The sequence below is a fragment of the Neoarius graeffei genome, chromosome 1 (genome assembly GCF_027579695.1).
Source record: "Neoarius graeffei isolate fNeoGra1 chromosome 1, fNeoGra1.pri, whole genome shotgun sequence".
NCBI lineage: Eukaryota > Metazoa > Chordata > Actinopteri > Siluriformes > Ariidae > Neoarius > Neoarius graeffei.
This window is the reverse complement of record NC_083569.1, coordinates 19,176,446-19,197,163: the sequence shown is the minus strand read 5'-3', so window position 1 is coordinate 19,197,163 and position 20,718 is coordinate 19,176,446. Positions and strand designations below refer to the sequence as shown.

The window sequence follows — 20,718 nt, the reverse complement described above, 5'->3', positions numbered from 1 at the left end:
AGAGACACTGAAGACAGTGAACTTGAAGAGTATGCCATCACCCGAGTCAACATAGGTGATCGACCAGCAGGGTGCATCGCACAGCTGGCCATGAGAGAAACTGCAAAGCTACCCATGTTTACTCACCTGGAAGAGGAGCGTAGGATCCTGGAGGAAGACTCTTATGTTGACGATGTGCTCACTTCCCATAATGACCTGGAAAAGCTGGACGAGAACATCAGAAGAGTTGAAGAAATCCTGAAGGCAGGCGGATTCTTCCTTAAGCCCTGGGTCCGGTCAAGCCAAAGTGGGAGGGAGACGCTTGTGCCAGGAGCATCATCAAAGAAGGTGCTTATTCTCCCAAATCAAAGGAGAGAAGATGATGACAAAGCCCTGGGGGTCGGTTACCTTGTCGAAAGTGACAAACTGTACCCAATGACCTCAATTTCTCCAAGAGGAGGAAGAAAATGAGAGTGGGTCAAAACCTCCTGGAAGAAGAAGTGAGAGAGAGAACTCCCAACCCACTGACTAGAAGACAACTGCTAAGCCAAGTAGCCAGTTTGTATGACCCAATAGGTCTTGTCACTCCTGCTAAACAGAAAGGTGCCATTCTAGTCAGAAGAGCTTTCCAAGAAGCTGGAACCAGCACAGCCTGAGACACTTGGGACAAGCCACTGTCAGAAAAGTTGAGGGAAGAAGCAATCCAGTTGACTGAAGAATACATCTGCCTCAGCCAAATTACCTTCCACAGAAGCCTCACACCATGCAACTGGACCGGAAAACCATGGGGAGTGACATTCTCTGATGGGAGTGACCAGAGCTACGGAGCCATGGTGTACTTCAGGTGGGAGACGGCACAAGGCATTGAAGTCAGACTTGAGTCCAAAGCAAAGCTCACACCACTCAACCAGAAGGGAGAACCAGTCAAAGCTGAAGCCTGTGGTGCTGTCTACGCAGTTCGCCTCAGAAGGTATATTGAGAAGCACAGTCGAATGGAGGTTGAAAAATGGCTCCACCTACTGGACAGCCAAATTGTGCTGGGAGCAATCCAAAGGGACAGCTATGGATATCAGACATTCTTTGCGAATAGAGTTGGAGAAATCCAGAAATCCACATCCACTGATGACTGGTGGTGGATCCAGGGGGACCTCAATGTTGCAGACATCCTAACAAGAGGTGCAGCTCCAGAGGATCTCCATGAGAATTCTGTGTGGCAGAATGGACCCGAATTATTAAAACTACCAGTGAAAGATTGGCCGAAAAAGTCTGCCAAGGAAGTTGCAACCTACGCCAGAGTAGGGATCAACAAACTCCAAAGTAAGTCCTTCTCAGTAGCACTGACCAGAGCACAGGCCAAGGAAAACACTTAGTGCGCCATCTGGTGGAGCAAGTACTCCAGTGAAAGTCACAGGCAAAAGAGACCATGGTGATCCACAAGGCACTACTGATTGAAAAGAGCCCAAGACTCAAATCCGAAGACCACCAGCTGGCTCTGCAGTGGGAAAACTGATTGACATCAGGAGATTCAGTAGCCTAACCAAGGTGATTAGAGTTGTTGCCTGGGTATGGAGAACTCCAATGAAATGGAAAAGATTACTGACAAAGACCCTAGCCTCAAGTAAGCCAAAGTGGGAGGGACTTTCAGCAGAAGAGATCAAATCCAGAGCAAAACAAGCTGTACTTACCGTTAGTGAGCATGAAGATTCGCAGAGAGACCTCTTCCTTGCAGCTCAAGAGAGAGCATCCTTCCAAGACACCACCCTCAACAGGCTGGCTGTGTACAAAGATGCAGAGACTGGACTCTTGGTCTGTGGCGGAAGATTTCAGATCTTTGATGATGACAAAACTGGTGTGACCTCTCTGGGTTCAAGAACCAAGAGATCAAGTGGGAGGTGTTGCATCAACCGACAGAACACTGACTGACACACACACACACACACACACAAGTTCAGTTCGCCCTCCGGACCTGCAGGGGGCAGAGAAACAATTAGTTCACAACAGAACAACAGAGTTCTCCACACTCCCTGTTAAATCCTAGGGCCTTCCTGTCCTGAGGCAGCCTTTAGCAGCAGAACAGCATGCCAGTCTGAGGAACAAAACAAGAAAAGTTTGTAATTGAAACAAAGGCTTGAACAAGCAAAAAGAAACCAGAGAAGCACCTCAGTTTTGGTCATACGCAACTGGTAGGAAATGGACTTTACTACATCTCATTTTACTTTAATACTTGGTTTGTTATCTGCAGTGCAATTGTTTGTTTAGTAGTTGAAGCTGTAAGCTATGTTCTATTGTTTGTTTGAACTGTGAGTGTAAATAGTGTGAAAGGCATACTTAACAGATTTTTGTGTTTGGCTTGCTTGTGTTTACTTATGTTTACTAAAAATCTTAGTTGAGTTTAATTATGCTGCACACATTTGCAGATTGTGTGAAGTAAACTTAAAGATGTTCAACATACAATGCAAATAGTACAATACAAAGTAATCGATTTTCATTTTAAGCAATGCTTCCAGTAATTACTTGGTTTATTTCATTAGTTTAAACTTAAAGCAACGTGATGACTGTTTATTTTTTAGTTTAACTTAAATGATGCAATGTTTCTATTCTAGTTTAACTTAAACAATGCAATGCTTCTGTTTTATTTATTTTGTTTAAGGTTATCAACCTAACTAACTAACTAGTTGACTAACCAACTAACACCCATCACCCTTGGACAATTGAACTGAATAAACAACAAAGAAAAAGGGGAAACTGAGTTGTTCCTTGCGTGACAGACCAAAGCTCTTTTCAAGTTGGGGCAAAACTGAGGCAGAAACTAGAACAACTTGACAGCCACTTACCTTCCCTGACTCCGCCCTCCTGTCACAGACCGGCGCTTGACCACGCCCCCGCTGCCACATACCCCCACCGCCCGACTCAGGCCGGGTGGCCATCCGGCCTGCAGCCGACTCCCCCCCCTTTACGGGAGAGGAAGTCTGCTACGACCATCTGTGCCCCCGGTCTGTGGTCCACCTTGAAATTAAAGGGTTGGAGTGCCAGATACCAACGGGTGATCTACGCGTTGGCATCCTTCATACGGTAGAGCCACTGGAGGGGCGCGTGGTCTGAACAGAGGGTGAAAGGGCGCCCCAGCAGGGAGTAATGGAGGGCGAGGACCACCCACTTGATGGCCAGACACTCTTTTTCTATTGTGCTGTAGCATCCCTCACGCACCGACAGCTTCCTGCTGATGTACAGGACGGGGCGGTCCTCCCCCTCCACCTCCTGGGACAAAACCGCCCCCAGCCCTCTGTCCGACGCATCGGTCTGCAACATAAAGGGGAGAGAAAGGTCAGGGGAGTGTAAAAGTGGCCCCCCACACAGTGCAGCCTTTACCACAGAAAAAGCCCGCTGGCACTGCTCCGTCCACTGGACCGGATCTGGTGCCCCCTTTTTAGTGAGATCAGTCAGTGGGCTGGTGACATCCGAATAATTAGGTATAAACCTACGATAATAGCCAGCCAGCCAGCCCCAGGAACTGTCTCACCCCCTTTTTGGTCTTGGGCCTCGGGCAGGCCGCAATTGCTGCGGTCTTATTAATTTGGGGATGCACCTGCCCGTTGCTCAAGTGGAAGCCCAGATACCATACTTCCACCCGCCCAATTGCACACTTCTTCGGGTTGGCTGTGAGACCCGCTCGCCTCAGCGACCTAAGGACGGCCCTTAGGTGTTCGAGGTGCCTCGGCCAGTCATTACTATAGACGATGATCTCGTCGAGGTAGGCGGCCGCATAGGTGGTGTGGGGGCGGAGGACCCTGTCCATCAGCCGCTGAAACGTAGCGGGCACCCCAAACAGCCCAAACGGAAGTGTGACGAATTGGTGTAAACCAAACGGTGTGGAAAAGGCCGTTTTCTCTCGGGATAGTGGAGTCAAGGGGATCTGCCAATATCCCTTCGTCAAATCCAGTGTCAAATAAAAGTGAGCAGTGCCGAGTCGATCGAGCAACTCATCAATACGAGGCATTGGGTACGCACTGAATTTAGACACCGCGTTGACTTTCCTATAATTCACACAGAACCGGACCGACCCGTCGGCCTTGGGTACTAAGACCACTGGGCTGCTCCAGTCACTGTGGGACTCCTCGACGATGCCCATTTCAAGCATGGCCTCGAGTTCTTCCCAAACCACTTGTGTGTGTTCTGGTAGCCTGTAAGGGTGGCTACGCACTACCACCCCTGGGGGCATCTCAGTGTGGTGCTCTATGAGGTCAGTGCGACCGGGCAGGGGCGAGAACACGTCCGAAAACTCGGTCTGCAACTGGGCGACCTCCGTGAGTTGGGTCGGGGAGAGGTGGTCTCCACAGGGGACCGGAGAGGTACGGGATGCCAATGCCCCTTTTTGAACCTCCAGCCCCAGCTCCGCCCTCTCCGGAACCACCGACACCAACGCCACGGGGACCTCCTTATTCCAGAGTTTAAGCAGATTGAGGTGGTAAATCTGTAGCACCCCACCCCTGTCCGTTCGCCTCACCTCGTAGTCGACATCCCCGACTCGCCGTGTGACCTCAAAGGGTCCTTGCCACTTGGCGATCAATTTGGAGCTCGACGTGGGCAACAGTACGAGTACCTTATCTCCCGGTGTGAACTCCCTAAGGCACGTACCCTTGTTGTACAGGCGAGCTTGCCGTTCTTGGGCCTGCTGCAAATTCTCCTAGGTTAGGTGGGTGAGCGTGTGGAGTTTTGCGCGCAGGTCCATAACGTATTGAATTTCGTTTTGACTTTGTGAAGGTCCCTCCTCCCAATTTTCCTGCAGCACGTCTAGAATGCCACGCGGCTTATGTCCATATAATACTTCGAATGGGGAGAACCCCGTGGAGGCTTGGGGAACCTCTCGCACTGAAAACAACAAGGGCTCGAGCCACTTATCCCAATTACGTGCATCCTCACTTACGAATTTTTTAATGATATTCTTGAGGGTGCAATTGAACCGTTCCACTAAACCATCCGTTTGTGGGTGATACACGCTGGTGCGGATCGGCTTAATCCCCAATAACCCATACAGTTCGTGTAGTGTCCATGACATAAACGTGGTGCCTTGATCAGTCAGAATCTCTTTCGGGATTCCAACTCGGGAGATAACGCAGAAGAGCGCCTCCGCAATACTGCGTGCTGAGATATTGTGCAGGGGCACTGCTTCCGGGTATCGCGTTACATAGTCCACCAGAACTAATATAAAGCGGTACCCTCGTGCTGACCAATCTAATGGCCCGACGAGATCCATCCCAATTCTTTCAAACGGGGTCTTGATTAATGGTAGGGGGCGCAAAGGCGCTTTTGGAATGGCCGCTGGATTTACTAACTGGCATTCACGGCACGCTATACACCACCTACGAACATCGCCATGAATCCCCGGCCAATAGAATCGGGCCATTATTCGGGCTAGTGTCTTATCCTGCCCTAGGTGTCCAGCCATGGGATTAAAGTGAGCCGCCTGGAATACCAATTCCCGGCGGCTCTTCGGAATTAAAAGTTGCGTGACTCGCTCTTTAGTTTGAGTGTCCTGCGTCACTCGGTATAACCTATCCTTCGTAATCGCGAAGTAGGGGAAGGACGGGGTGGCGTTCGGCTGGAGCGTTTGACCATCGATTACTCTCACTTGGTCAAATGCATGCCTCAGAGTCTCGTCTCGCGACTGCTCTAATGGGAAATCTGCGAGGGATTCCCCGAGAGAGAGGAGGGGCCGGCGGCTCCTCACTGTGACGCGGAGATGACGTAGACGGCTCTGTGACAGCTGCTCCCGCCAAAGCGACACCGAGACCTCCCCCTGTTAAATGGCAAGACCCAATCTTTACTAAGCGTGTCATTAAATCCCAAAATCCTGGCCAATCAGTCCCCAAAATTAAAGAGTGGGTAAGGCGAGGATTAACCGTTGCCTTCACTATAAATTTTTCCCCTCGGAACAAAATGTGGACCGACACCAACAGGTAGCTGTGAACGTCCCCATGCACACACAACACCTTCACCCCCTGTGCTCCCCCCAATGCCTCGTTTTGCACCAGGCTTCGGTGAATTGAGGTCTGATTACAACCAGAATCCACCAACGCCTGATGTGTATCCCCTTGAATACTCACCGGTATGCGATACGTTCCGGCCCGATCGAGGGCAGCCTCTGGCGTGTCGGGGATCCGAACCACCGCGCCCACCTCCATCGCCGTGCACTGCTGTTGAAGGTGGCCCGGCTCCCCGCAGCGCCAGCAAACCGGCCCGGGTTTCCCCTCTGCACCGGTGTTCTGGGGCTCACTCACCTGAGGGGGGGGGGGGGGACAGACACAGAAGGGAGAAACGGGAGGGCACCGCGGGTGCGGCGGGCTGGCTGGGGTGGCGCCGGCCCCCGCCTCTGCGGTGGGGGAATCGGGCGAAGACAGGACACAGGAGGAAGGGGAGAGAGAGAAGATGCTGTCTGCTGTCCTGCCGCCGGAACAGCCGCCAAATGATCCTCCACCAGCTCGACTGCCTGATCCAGCGACGCCGGGTGGTGGCACTGGACCCACTCCGCGGTTCCTATGGGCAAGCGAGCGATGAATTGCTCCAGCACCACCTGGTCGATGATCCCCTCGGCGTCGCGGTTGTCGGCCCTCAACCACTGCCAGCAGGTGTCCCGGAGTTGCTGGCCAAACGCGAACGGCCGGCCGACTTCCTCCAAGTGCAAAGCGCGGAAGCGCTGGCGCTGCTGCTCCGGGGTGAGTCCTACACGCTGGAGGATGGCCCAGCGGTGGTCCGCGTAGGCCAGCGGGGAGCTGTAGCGCGGCCAGCTGCGCCTCTCCCGTTAGCAGGAGGAGAAGGTGCGCTGCTCCATCGGCCACCCCGAGGCCTCTGCGACTTGCTCGAAGAGCGTGATAAAAGCCTCGGGGTCATCCTGCGGACCTATCCTGGTTAGGGTGAGGGGGGACGGGCCCGCGGTGGGAGCGCTGGTGGACCCTGCCGATGCGAGGAGGTGCCGGAATGTCTTCCGATCTTCTTGCTGGGCCAGCACCAGGGCCTCGAAGCGCTCTTCTTGTTCCTTACGGAGGGTGACTAGCACCTGGTGCTGGCTTTGCTGGGCCAGGGCGTGGACCAGGGCGTGGACCAGGTCGTGGACCAGGTCAGCGAACAGGGAGGACTCCATGGGGCTGATCGGCTGCTGTGCTCCAATGTGTCCCGGGTTTCGGCACCACTGTAGCGGTTCGTATGAGTGGGTGGAGTACAGAGGATGGCAGGACAGAGATCAGGTTTGCAACCAGCTTTATTGCCACACTTTTCAGTCTAACAGTTATTGCGGATTTAACACACACACAATTGGCGCCTAGTTCGGGCTGAGCTCCTCTGCTCTCGCTCTCCCTCCTTAAGTAGGGCGCAGTCACTGGGAAGACGCACACAAACACAGGTTAATTCATGTCAGGTGTAGTGATTCTGCCACTTACCTTCCCTGACTCCACCCTCCTGTCACAGACCGGCGCTTGACCACGCCCCCGCTGCCACATATAGATACGAAAAACTTCCTTGAATTCAGAACTCCAGTAAATGGACTTCGTTCCTGTCCACCCCTGTTTTGGGATGTTTTGAGTTTCAGGTGATCCAGAGTGTGTTCATACAAATCACAGGCGATTGCTCTAAGACAACTTGGGAGGCTCAGCCTCCTCTAAAAATGACGAACATCGTGTAGGATGAATTGCGCTAGGCTTATGTTATAGCCGACCTTATAACAGTGCTATTTCAGATCCAGAATCATAGAAATATATGTGCTCAACCCAACTACAGTGCGAAATCATTCCGTTATAACTTTCCCCAGTTCGCCTAATATGTGCGTGAGCTTTTCCCCCTCATGACAACGCGATGCAGCCCAGCCTCAGTGGACTTCAATGGCATTTGGGAGCTATGTGCTTTTCAATATCAAAATGCAAGATGATTATTGGACAAATACTGCGAAAATGCCCACCCACGGAGTCCCACGGACTCCCAGCCTCAGTGGACTTCAATGGCATTTGGGAGCTATGCGCTTGTCAATCTCAAAATGCAAGACGGTTATTGGACAAATACTGCGAAAATGCCCGCCCACTGACTCCCAGCCTCACAGTGGGAGGGACATGGCAAAGCTTTCCGCGAGGAGACTGGTGATTGGTGAAAGCGGCTGGATATTTTCTTTGATTGACAGCTCGTTTCAACTATAGACAGGCAGCGGTAAATTTCAGTTCAGTCCCATGCGGATTCCCAAGTGCTGTGGTGTATTGTAAGAGATCAGCTTACATTTTGATTTCATTCATTACATACGGTTTCTACCAGCTTTTTTAGTTTGTATATATTTTCATTGTAAATAAAGTGTAAATATAGTGTTGTCAAGTTTGCTATCTTAGTTCCAGAAATTTCGTTTGAGTGACTGAACTTGAACTTGAGGGGGCTAATCAGCTAGCAAGAAAGCTGCGCACGGATGCCAAGCATTGCTGATTTAATTTTGGCGAAGCCATTTGCCAGTCTTCCTTTCGAGGAAAAAATTAAAATTAAAGAGCAGGGTAGACCAACGCCTCAAATTGACTTGGTGAAAAAGGTAGGGAATAATACTCGTTCCTTTCAGCTCTCCTGGTACGAGAAAGTGAATTGGCTAACAGCAAGTGACCCACATCAACAACAGTAAATAGGCTACTTTAGTAATATGTCATGGATGGACCAAAAATATAGAATCTTTTTTAAAATGTTTATGCTGAGTATATTATATTGGAATATATATTTTTCTGGATATAAATTAAACACCGCTACAATTTGGAAAACATTTTTAAACAAAAACACAGCCGAGAACATTTCACACTACAGACCAAGATTAAAAGTGAAGGGTTATCAAAATTGTCAATAAAACATTTCTCAGTCAAAATAAGTAAAATATAGGGAAAGTGTCATTGAATGAAATGTGTGGCACCCAGCTCTATGTTTGGCTCCCCAAGGTCAGTGCTTGTGCCTATTCCAGAACACTGCTGTTACTGCTGAGGTTCCTGACAAAGAGCTGCTTTCAATAATGATCAATTTTTAAACAACATGCCACAATTTTAAAATATAAAATGTTAAAATATACCCCCCCCCCCCAACACCACCATCATGTATATTGGACAGTAGGCTAATGGGCCAAAAGAACCTGTTATTTCACAGTTTGTGACCCTGCCAACAATCAGCCAGATCAGAGGCAAGAGTATGGGCAAAATTGATGTGTTTTTTCTTTTAAAATCTGGAAATATCGTAACCGACCAGGCTCCCCTGTTTGAAAGACTACCAGCCGCCACTGATGCAAATAGATCAGTAGATAAATTAGGGGATAACAGTTGCATGTAGAATTGAATAATACAAATTACACCTCTATTACAGGCTCCAGTGTCAAATAAACATGGAGATTTTTTTTCTGTGTAAAACCTTCACTGTGTTTAGTTTGAAAATCTTTTTTTCTTCATATATCTCTAGATTAAATTTGTGTTATTAGTGAAATGTAATGACGCAGACACTGGGCCAATAGAACCGTGTGGAGTTTGCAGTAATAAAGAATTATAATTAAAATCTTTACTGTTATTATGAGCTGATAAAAGGTTTTATTCAAGTGGAAAAACAGACTTTCACAGAGAACTCATTAGAAACACCATTCTTATTTACTTTTATTACATCATAATATAAATTAATATAAATTTATTACATGCTAATTATTCTTTTGTTCTTCTAATATCCTGACATCTTTTATAAATTGTAACTTTTTTGTCCTTCACAGCTTTTGTTCTTTTCCCTGCTGTAGCTCTGTGATTTATTGATTTCAGGTCAGACAGGGAGAGACAACACAGTGTAAGGGGAAGAACATGTCCAGTGAGTAAATCGCTGGCACCAGGTACAAATAAGGACAGACATCCCAAGTCTCCCGGAAATTCCGGGAGTCTCCCGCATATTGAGAGCGGCTCCCTGATGCCCAGAAATTGGAGAATATCTCCCGGAATCTAGAGCAAGCGAGCAAGCGTGTGCACGCGAAACATTAATGTCTGCATCGCAGATATGACGGAGTGCGCGAGGGAGACTGTGCATGTGCCTGTTCATGTAGCGCATGCTAAACAAAGAGCATCCTGATTGGCCTACAGACATCCAAACTCATTTCAGGGAGGTGTCGTGACCCCCCTCTCGATGCGGAAAAAAGTCATGCGTCACGACACCTCCCTGAAATGAGTTTCTGCAGGTTGGGATGTCTGCAAGGAGCACCTGGCAACACAGACACAGTTAGCCAAGTAGCTCATCATGAGTATCTCCATAAAACTCCTTCAGCAGTGGGCTGTGATCATTTCAGTCGCTCACTAATTAGAGAACAAATCAAATGTCTGATCTGTTCAGATAAATATGACTCTGCCTCGAACTCTGCCTGCTTCATCTAAACCTGACTTTTGAAACTCTTTTCCTTTCTCCTCTTGTAAATATTTTAGATCAGACTCTTATTTCCAGATTTGGTGATCAGATTTGATGTTGTGTGTTTATCCCATGTGTCAGTGATGACGTGTGCAGCAGAAAACTCAAATCTGAACAGCTCGAACTGTGAATTACTGTTACAGCATTTCAGTGTATTGTTGACTCGGAGTTTGTACTTTTGTCATTTATGAAAATGAAATGGTGCAGTGAAAGATTTGAGGACCTGTTTGATCATTTGTGTGAGTTTATTATGTATTTTATTTCCTTCAGGATCAGTTGTGATACGATCAAAGGGAGAAGCGCTGAAGCTCTGGTCTCAGTGCTCAACTCTGAAACCTCCAGTGTGAGAGAACTGCATCTGACTGTGAAGACACTGGATCTGTCTGGGAATAAACTAGAAGACTCAGGAGTGAAGCGTCTCTGTGCTGTACTGGAGAATCCTCACTGTAAAGTGGAGACACTGAAGTAAGATCATCTCTCTGAGAGTCACAATAACTCACTAAAGCAGCAGTTAATAGTTGTATACAGTGTTGTTTATCAATTAAAATTTTCTGTAAAAGTCAAACATGCAGAACAAATATATTAGTCATGAAGTGATAATTTCTCCTCAGAATCACTTTTACTTTCAAGAAATAATTAAGTGTCTTTACAATTAAATATGTGATCATTAAAAATCCAGTCAAGCAGAGATAAATTCTACAAAACCTGACTCTTCACTTAAACCTTTAAATTATTGACTTTTTGCTGAATCATTTGCACCTCGGGTAAACTTAATGTCAGTAACAGTGGTAATGTTTGAGTCATTATTAATAATAGCTTGTGATTGGTGAAGAGAATAGAGACAGCCCAACATGAGAGACATCATCTTCACAACCACTATTACACCAAGATGAAAATCTGTTGAAGTGTGTGTCATTGTGTCTCTGCAGGTTGTGGGGTTGTGGTGTCTCGGATGAAGGCTGTGCTGCTCTGAGTTCAGCTCTGAGATCAAACCCCTCACACCTGAGAGAACTGGATCTGACTAATAATAATCTGGGAGACTCAGGAGTGAATCATCTCTGTGCTGTACTGGAGAATCCTCACTGTAAACTGGAGACACTGAGGTAAGATCATCTCTCTGAGAGTCACATGACCTGCTCCTCAGTTAGACACATTCTCTAATAGTGAGACTGAAGCAGAGGTTTTAGGTTCATCATCAGTGTCCTGAGGAGGAAGATTGTTTCTTTTCACTGCACACTGATGATTTGTCACAGAGTCTTTGGGTCAGATGGACGTATGTGAGAAGCTGCAGCACAAAACGGGACTTGATCCGACTGCAATGTGTCTGAAATCACTGTGAAATTTACTACAACACTGTAACTAATCACACAAACTGCACCTGAGACACAAACTAACTGCCCTCTTCAAAAAATTGAAGCTTTAAATTCCGTTATTTGAATAAAATGATCCCTTGAAAGAAAGGAAAAGCAAAACTATAAATTGTGTGTCGTCTGCAGAGCTGTTTGTGTTACAATATTGGACTGATCCGCAAGTCGTCATGCTAATCGAGGTGGATCAGTCATATTAAATATTAAATAAATTATCATAAATCAGAAAAGGGAAAAAAGAATACGAAGAGAAAAGAAACTGATGATAATTTAAAGAACTTGGAAAGAAATTGTTACAGCTGGACAGGAAGAAAAAGTAATTAATTCGTCGAAAAGATAAACATAACTATAAAAGCACCATTTATCAAGGTAGAAAGAGAAAAAATCAAAATCTGTGATTCTTTAGAGCTGCACTGATTTGAGAGATATCAGTAACAGGTACCGTAGCAACGGCACCGTGGTTGACAGATTGACTCCTGTCACACTGAGATGCAGGAGAGGAACGAGGACACAGCGCGTTAGTTTCGCAGGTCTTGCAGTAATTTATTAATAAACATTCTCTTTTCAAATACACTCGTGTTTAGACTCATGTTTCACATAGTACTTATTAAATGTCCTTTTAGAATTGTCCATGAATTTCAGTGTCCATGTCAAAACAAAGCTCTTAGTATCATGTCCATCCAAAACTCAAAATACTCTTCCAATACAAAATCACTATCAAAATACATCACCAAATACATGTTCACTTACTCTTCATGTTAGTATTTTTAGCTATTTATCAAATATGACATGCATAGACAATGGTAGTATTAACCAGCTTAATGTTGAAGTTACTTATAAACATCTATTTAAAGGGTTTTACCTCCTATTGAATCAATACTGTACTGCATTTCCCCATAGAACTCATTAAGTGCTGAAAGTAAACAAAACTCGTTTTAAACCGTCACCTTTTTTTTCTCCTTCTGAACCTTCTTATCAAAACTCGTTTGAAAACTAATGGTTGGGACCTTCTATTCAGCAAAATAAACAATACACATGAACATCGTATACTTATAAAACATTACTCAAGTGTACGTTCATGTGGGACAAGCGTGTGAATTAAACCGGCTTGGTTTCTAGTACCATGCTCCGCGTGCGTGATCACTGCAATGCTAATTTGGCTAGGCTTTGCCTTCGACATCCAAACTTACTTCAAACAAAAATACAGAAAGGCTCCAGTGAAAGTTACATGACTAAAACAGTTACATATCACCCCAGATGCACTTTAACACGGTTAGTTCCCAATTTCAAGGCATATTTGCACATTTACTGACCTGAGATGCAGGAGAGGAACAAGGACACAGCGCGTTAGTTTCGCAGGTCTTGCAGTAATGAAGCAAGAAACAATGCAAGTCACTAAAACTCGCCACCCGCCCCCTGCTGGCCCGGTGTAAACATTACAGCATACACATGAATTTAGAAACCATACCAATGCCAAAAGGGAATGCAAAAACTCGTGGGGGTACCTTTCAAAATAAAATACAAATATCAGTTGTAGTCAAAATAAAAGACAATAATTCTTTTCCACACTTGTATTCAAAAACACAAAAGTGACCCTTTTGTGGTCGTCACACACTCCCCGACAAAAAGAAATGGGTCCCACCTAGGGCTTTGAACCGGTTCAAGGAACGAAAACGAAAACCGGGAACTTTTTCTATTTCACATGGAACAGAAACGAAACCAGAAACTTTATTATTTTTTATGTTCCGGAACAGAAACGCTTATTAAAAATAATGGTAACCGGTTAATACCGGTTTTTATTTCGTTCCTCAAAGTTTCTGTAGCCTACAAATAGTCATTCTTCTGCGCAAGTTTCTATGACCCGCTGGGGTTCACTTCCTGTGTGACGTTCGCTGATTGAATGGAGAGAGCGGGAAGGTGGACTACTAGTGAGTAAGTGCATTACTGAGTGTCTGAGCAAAGAAGAGCCTCAACGATGCAACCTCCCTATTGGCTGTTTGTAAAAATGTATCAGTCGTTGCCCTTCCCACGGGAATCATCGCGGGCTCAAGAGACGAGACCTGATGAGTTAGTTCGTTGGTAGCAGAACAAAATGTCTGGACACAAATCGGGTTTTCAGAAAAGGAAAGAAAATAAACGGAGGGTCGAAAATATAAAAAAAAGGGGGCAGAAAATGCAAAACAAGTTTTAAGGTAGGACATATGGTTACTTTTCTGAGGCAGCCCGCCGTGGCTGCCTGCAGGCGTATTTATTATAGCCCATTTAGTTAAAATAGTTGATATAAAATGTTTATAGTTATGTGATGGTTGTCCTGATTTAGACTGTTTTTTTTTTTTTTTTTTTTTTGGGGGGGGGGTTGCGCGATGTTGCACCCGGGTCCAGATTAGGGCAGAACCGGCCCTGGCTACATTTCAGCTGTAGTTTGTTTTATGTATGTATGTACTTGCATAGATGTGTACTTCCAATATGGCGCCTAACAAAATCTCGCGGCGCGGTGACGTCATGCGGTAGCCCTCTATAGGGCCTGACTAGCCTTTGGTAACACAATAAACGAATTATCTTTCATTTTTGGCACTTTTTCTGTTTGTGTAGATGGGAAGACATACTGAGAATCCAAATCACCAACATTTGAAATAATTGTTTTGAATTATTTCTTGTCTTATTTAATGAAGGTTGTAATAGAATTAGCCTACATTTGGCTTAAGCTGGATGAGACAGAGACATAATTTTATAGCCATTTGTTAAACCGCTGACAGGGAACGTAATTAACCGTTCCGGGAATGAAATTTTTTTGTTCTAACCGGTTCAGGAACATCTATTTAATGGTGGAACCCAAAACCGGAAACGTTAAAATTCCGTTTCTGTTCGGAACGAACCAATAGGAAAAAAATTCCAGTTCAAAGCCCTGGTCCCACCATTTTCTTCTCAACTACTCTCAACTAATGTTCTTTTTTTTTTCTAACAAGTGACAGGAACTGGTAAGATGTATGAAGGGGGTGGAGGTAAGTGGTAAGGCATGTATGTAAAGGGGGGATAGAGGGCGAAATAGGGGTTAAAGGGATATGTTGGTGTTGTGTATGGAATACTCGAGTGTAAGGGTTGTATGGTGTGAGGTGTAGTGTAAGCAGGCGAGTATAGGTTTGTGTTTGCCATGTTAACTCTAGCTTGTGTTGTCAGCGTGGGCTGACCAAGTCTCTCATATGTAAAGATTTGTCTCAGCTGTCGGTCCCGACTTGACCTCCTGACCTCTGTCGGACGGTCTGGCATTGCATTTACAACAGGCTGTTCCTCTTGGATGGGCTCTGGAGCCTCGTCATATCCATCTTGCTCCTCAGGTCCCACTTCAACAGGCTGGACTTCATCCTGTTCATGTTCTCCTCGCTCTATTTCTCCTTCAGGTACCGGATCCACTTCAGGTAAGTAGTCTGTGTTCGTTCTCACCTCTTCTCTTACAGGTACTGGGACTGGGCAACCCACAGGGATGGCTGGTCGTTGTGGTGGGACTACAGAGGGTACCTCCTGTATCCTCTCAGCTGGTATCCTCAGCCAGTAACGAGGACCATCAGAGTCCGAGTCTGAGTTAGAGTCTGACTCCGCTTCTTCTGGTGGGTCTACATGCTCTGGGGTTGTATGTCGGGTCTGGCGCTTACTTTTCTGTGGTCTCTTCTCAGGAGCGGCCTGACATGGAGGTTCTTCAACTGGAAGGTCATTCACGAGTAAGAGCAGATTGCGATGTAGTGTTCTTGTCTTTTTCTGGTCCCCAGACTCAGGATACACTATGTACACAGGGTTATCAGCAAACTGTTCCTTCACGACATAGATGGCCTTCTCCCAGTATGACCGTAGTTTTCCTGGTCCACCACGCTCACTGAGGTTCCTGACTAAGACTCTATCGCCAGGCTGTAGCACCACTCCTCTTGCTCTCTTGTCGTAGAGGACTTTGCCTTTGGCGCTGGCCTGCTTGCTATTCTCACTGGCAATTTGATAGGCTTCAGACATCTGCTTTGCCCACTTCTTTGCGTATCCCTTTGGTGAGTCTGGCTCTGTGTCTTCAAGCAACCCAAACAGCAAATCAATGGGGAGACGAGGATGACGGTCATAAAGGAGAAAGAAGGGCGAGAAGCCTGTCGACTCGTGTCGAGTACAGTTGTACGCATGCACAACTCTCAGGATCTGATCTTTCCATCGCTCTTTCTCTTTGTCAGTCAGTGTTCTCAACATCTGCAGTATCGTCCGATTAAACCGTTCCGCAGGGTTCCCCTGGGGGTGGTACGGCGATGTTCTTGAATGGCGAATGCCTGACAGCTGCTGGAGTGTACGGAACAGTTCATTCTCGAATTCGCGGCCTTGGTCGTGGTGCAACTTTGAAGGATATCCAAAGCGGAGGACGAAGTCATTAAAGATGCGCTCACCCGCTGTCTTTCCACTCTTATTCTTTGTCGGGTAAGCTTGAGCGAACCTTGTAAAATGATCAACGACCACTAGGATGTATTCATAGCCACCACGGCTGGTTTCCAGATGCAAGTAGTCGATACACACTAACTCTAGTGGTGAGCTTGATGTGATACTACCCATCGAGGCACAAACATGAGTAACCGGCTTCTTTGACTTAATGCATGGACATCTCTTGGTGATATGGTCTTCGATCTCTTTTGCCATGAATGGCCAATAGAATCTCTCTCTGCCGAGGTTCAGGACCCTTTCTGTGCCAACGTGAGCCATGTCATTGTGGAGTTTCTTCAAGACAAGATCTCTGTACTTGGCGGGGAGTACCAACTGCTTTCTGCCATTGGCACGCCTGTACAGGAGACCATTCTCCAAGATGAGCTTCCCCCATTCGTGGAAGAGCCTTTTAGTAGCTCCACTAGCAGCTTTCCGTATCTCATCAGTCAAAGGTGTTCCTGCCTCTTTCAACCTAATCAGCTCACTGATGGCTTCATCTACACGTTGCGTTTCCACAAGCTCATCATGACTGATTGCATTCAAGTGATCGAAGGGAGGAGATGGGTCGGCTTGGGAGGAGATGTCCAGGGCTGCCACCCACGCTACATCTTTCTGCTTGGCTACTTTACTCCCATCCCATACAGCGCGAACCACGTCCTGAGAACACTCTTTGGTACAGGACTCTGTATAGGCTTCAGTGTCTAAAGGTAGACATGACAGTGTGTCAGCATCTATGTTATACTTTCCAGGTCTGTACTTTATGTCAAATCTGAAGTCTGAGAGTTCCCCAACCCACCGATGGCCTACAGCGTTAAGCTTTGCTGTGGTCATAACATAGGTAAGTGGATTGTTGTCTGTATATATCGTGAAGTGAGGTGCGTAAAAGAGAGAATCCCTGAATTTTTCACACACAGTCCACTTCAGGGCAAGGAATTCTAGCTTTCCACTGTGCAGATGGTAGTTCCACTCAGCTGCAGTTAAGGTCCTAGACCCATACCCGATGACTCTCAACTTGCCATCCTGGTGTTGATAAAGGATCGCGCCTAGCCCCTGGTCTGAAGCATCCATGTGTAATATGAACGGCGAGTTGAAGTTGGGATACGCCAACACAGGGGGGCTAACAAGGAGAGAAACGAGTCGGTCAAGGGCTTGCTGGTGCTCAGCGGTCCACTCCACAGGTGTTCTGGATGATAGTTGTGGACCTTTGCCTTTACCATGCTCTACAGCGGCTTTACCTGGCTTGACTTGTAGTAGCTCGTAGATGGGCTTCGCTATCCTGGAAAAGTCCTGGATGTAGGAGCGGTAATAGCCCAGGAAGCCTGTGAGCTTTCTCACATCTCCGACTGTCTGTGGCGTCCTGCTGGCCAACGATCTCACTGCATCCAGGTCTCTGGGATCGATTCTCACTCCTTGAGCTGACACAAGTCGACTGACGTACCTGACTTCTCTTCGAAACAGCTCACACTTTTCAGGTCTTAGCTTCACTCCGTGTCTTTGAAGTGCTTTAAGTACTTTGCGGACCCCTTCCAGGTGCTCGTCAAAGGTTCTCGCATAGCACAACACGTCATCGAGGTACGGGAGGCAGCAGTCATCTCTCAAGGGACCCAACATCTCTTCCATACTCCGCTGGAAAGCTGCAGGGGTGTTTGAGAGGCCAAACGGGATACGGACCCATTCATACAGCCCCCAGGGGGTAATGAAAGCGGTGAGGTGTTGAGAGTCTTTAGCAACAAACCCTTGATGGTAGGCTTTCCCTTGGTCGAGAATACTGAACCAGGAATAGCCACCAAGCGTATCAGTCAGATCTTGTATCCTAGGTAAGGGATGTCGATCAGGGATGGTTTTCTGATTCAAGAGGCGATAATCTATGCAGAGGCGGAGCGTGCCGTCTTTTTTTCGGAAGCAGACCACTGGCGCAGCATAAGAGGACTTTGACTTGACAATCCAGCCTTTCATCAGCAAATCTTGTACATACTCTTTCACTTCTTTGAAAAGTGGCTTGGGGACTGAGGAGTATGCTCTCTGCACTGGAATCTCGTCCTTGAGGTTGATCGACATCTGCAAACTGGGAATGCAACCCGCAATCTCAAGGTCTGTGAGATGAGCATTGTTTTCTTCAGGCTCAAACAAAAGAGGGTCTGACTGGTCTGCAGCTGGTGGGATCTGACACTTGGCCCAGGCTATCTGCCCAGCTGGAATGACAGTGTCGTAGTTTCCAGTTCTTACCCGTCTCGGACACATGGAGGGTCTGTCTGTCTGAATGTAGTTCACCAGCAGCTCCACCTGATCAACAGAGGCAGATATTGAATCAGAGAGGAGAGTGGTTAGGGCTGGCACAAACTCTGCGGGTCTATTCTGAACCACTTCCTCGAGCACATTGAATCCAAGTATTGGCCGTTCAAGCGTGATGCTACTGATGAGGAAAGGCACCATTATAGACTGGCTTAGAGTGCAATTTCCGGAAAAGCTGACTGCGATGAGGACCCAGCCATCAAAAGGAAGGACTCCTCCATTCACAGCTTGTATTTCCAGCTCTTCGTTATCGAATATTTCACTGAGGGGTCTCACTGGTGCATCTGGCAGGTACTTCTTTTTCCAGCTTCTATCGATCATGCTCACCTGCGCTCCGGTGTCTAACAGCGCATTGACTGTCAAGCCATTGAGGTCACATCGTGTGATGGCCTTGGTGCCTATAAACTTGGCTAGACGCCTGCTCGTTTGAGTGGGTAGGGAAAGGGGAGACTGGGGGTCATCTTCAATGCTTACTTTTGGCCTTTTATCCAACAAACTCTCCCTTGCACGACTCTCAGAACTAAACACATCGCACTTCACACTGTGGGACTGAACGTGAGGCCCGGTCACTGCTTGTCCCGTGACAGCGACCGGCTCCAGTTTTCCTGATGCTTTGGCTTCTTCAGGCAGCCTACTGCTCTGTGACCGTCTTTGCCGCAGTAAAAACAGTGAGTGCAAACTGGCAAGGCAAGTTTATTTATATAGCACATTTCATACACAATGGCAGTTCAATGTGCTTTACAGAAGTAAAAACAAAAACAGTAAACAATAGAGAAATAAAATTACATAATTTTTTTTATTCTAAAACAAAAGAATTAAAAGAATTAAAAGAAAATAAGAATTAAACAATAGTAAAAATAAAATAATAAAATGAAGTAGTAGTTCAAATAGGATGAGAAGAAAAAAAACCCAGCAGAATAGAATAAAGAATAAAATAGGATAAAGTTAAAGTAAATTTAAAACATGCAGAGAAGTAAAAATTATAAAGAATGTAAAGAAGACAATATTAATTATTTAACAGAAAGCATCTGAAAACAGCTTGGTCTTTAACCTAGATTTGAAGCTGCCAACAGCAGGAGCATTTTTAATGTCCTCTGGGAGTTGGTTCCATAGCTGTACTGCATAGTAGCTAAAAGCTGCTTCACCACACTTTGTTTTAACAACTGGTTTTAATAGTAAATTTTTCTGTTTTGATCTGGTAGATCTGATTGGGTTAGGCCGCTGCAACATATCAGAGAGGTAATTGGGCCCTGTACCATTTAGAGATTTGTATACCAGCAGCAATACTTTAAAATCAATTCTGTAGCTTACTGGAAGCCAGTGAAGGGACCTTAGAATTGGAGTAATGTGCTCTGTTCTTTTTGTTCGTGTGAGAACCCTCGCCGCTACATTTTGAACCAGCTGAAGTCGTTTGATGGTCTTTTTTGGCAAGCCTGTGAAAAGGCCATTGCAGTAATCAACCCTACTAGAGATGAAGGCATGTATTAGTTTTTCCAGATCATTTTTTGACATAAGTCCTCTTAGTTTGGAAATGTTTTTTTAGGTGATAAAATGCCGTTTTAGTGATTGCTTTCATGTGACTGTTAAAGTTTAGCTCGCTGTCAATGAAAACACCAAGATTTTTAACCATTTCTTTAGTTTTAATCCCTTTTGTGTCAAGAATAGTGGTAATCCTGAGTCTTTCATCTTTTTTTCCAAATAGAATTACTTCTGTTTTATCTGTGTTCAGCTGAAGAAAATTTTGTGACATCCAGCTATTGATTTGATCGATACACTGGTAGAGACATTCAAGGGAGGCATAATCATTAGGTGATAGAGCAAAATAAATTTGGGTGTCATCTGCATAGCAGTGATACAAAATTGAATTTTTATTGATAATTTGCCCAAGTGGGAGCATATAAAGGTTGAAAACCTGGGAGATTCTGTGCGAGGCAGTTCGCACAGCTGTACGGTCTGGGTTTCTTTTGGTCAACTTGAGCTTTGCAATGATGGCAAGATTCAGGATTTTGAGTCTGCTGTGGCCGTTGCAGTAGCTCAACTTTAGTCATTAACTCTGCCACTTTCTCTGTTAACTGCTGAAGTGCATTAGTCTTTGGCTGTTTATCTGGAGCATCTCTCGTTCTACTGCCTTGTGCAGCTGCGACTTCAATCTCCACTAGCTCTGTACTATGCACGCGTACTTGCTTCTGCTTCACATCTGACCCCAAAC

The 20,718-nt window shown here is 46.2% G+C and overlaps 1 protein-coding gene across 8 annotated transcripts in view; it reads left to right on the top strand.

Moving 5' to 3' along the window:
• The window catches only part of LOC132892054 (NACHT, LRR and PYD domains-containing protein 12-like), a 91,024-nt gene that overhangs the window by 27,564 nt on the left and 42,742 nt on the right, over positions 1-20,718 (top strand). For 6 of the 8 annotated variants that reach the window (XM_060930446.1, XM_060930455.1, XM_060930426.1 and 3 more), the window contains exon 5: positions 11,337-11,510. The exons of the other annotated variants lie outside the window; for them this stretch is intronic. In XM_060930446.1, coding sequence (XP_060786429.1) covers positions 11,337-11,510 — 174 coding nt within the window. The remainder of the gene's footprint in view (positions 1-11,336; positions 11,511-20,718) is intronic. 8 annotated transcript variants of the gene reach the window in all.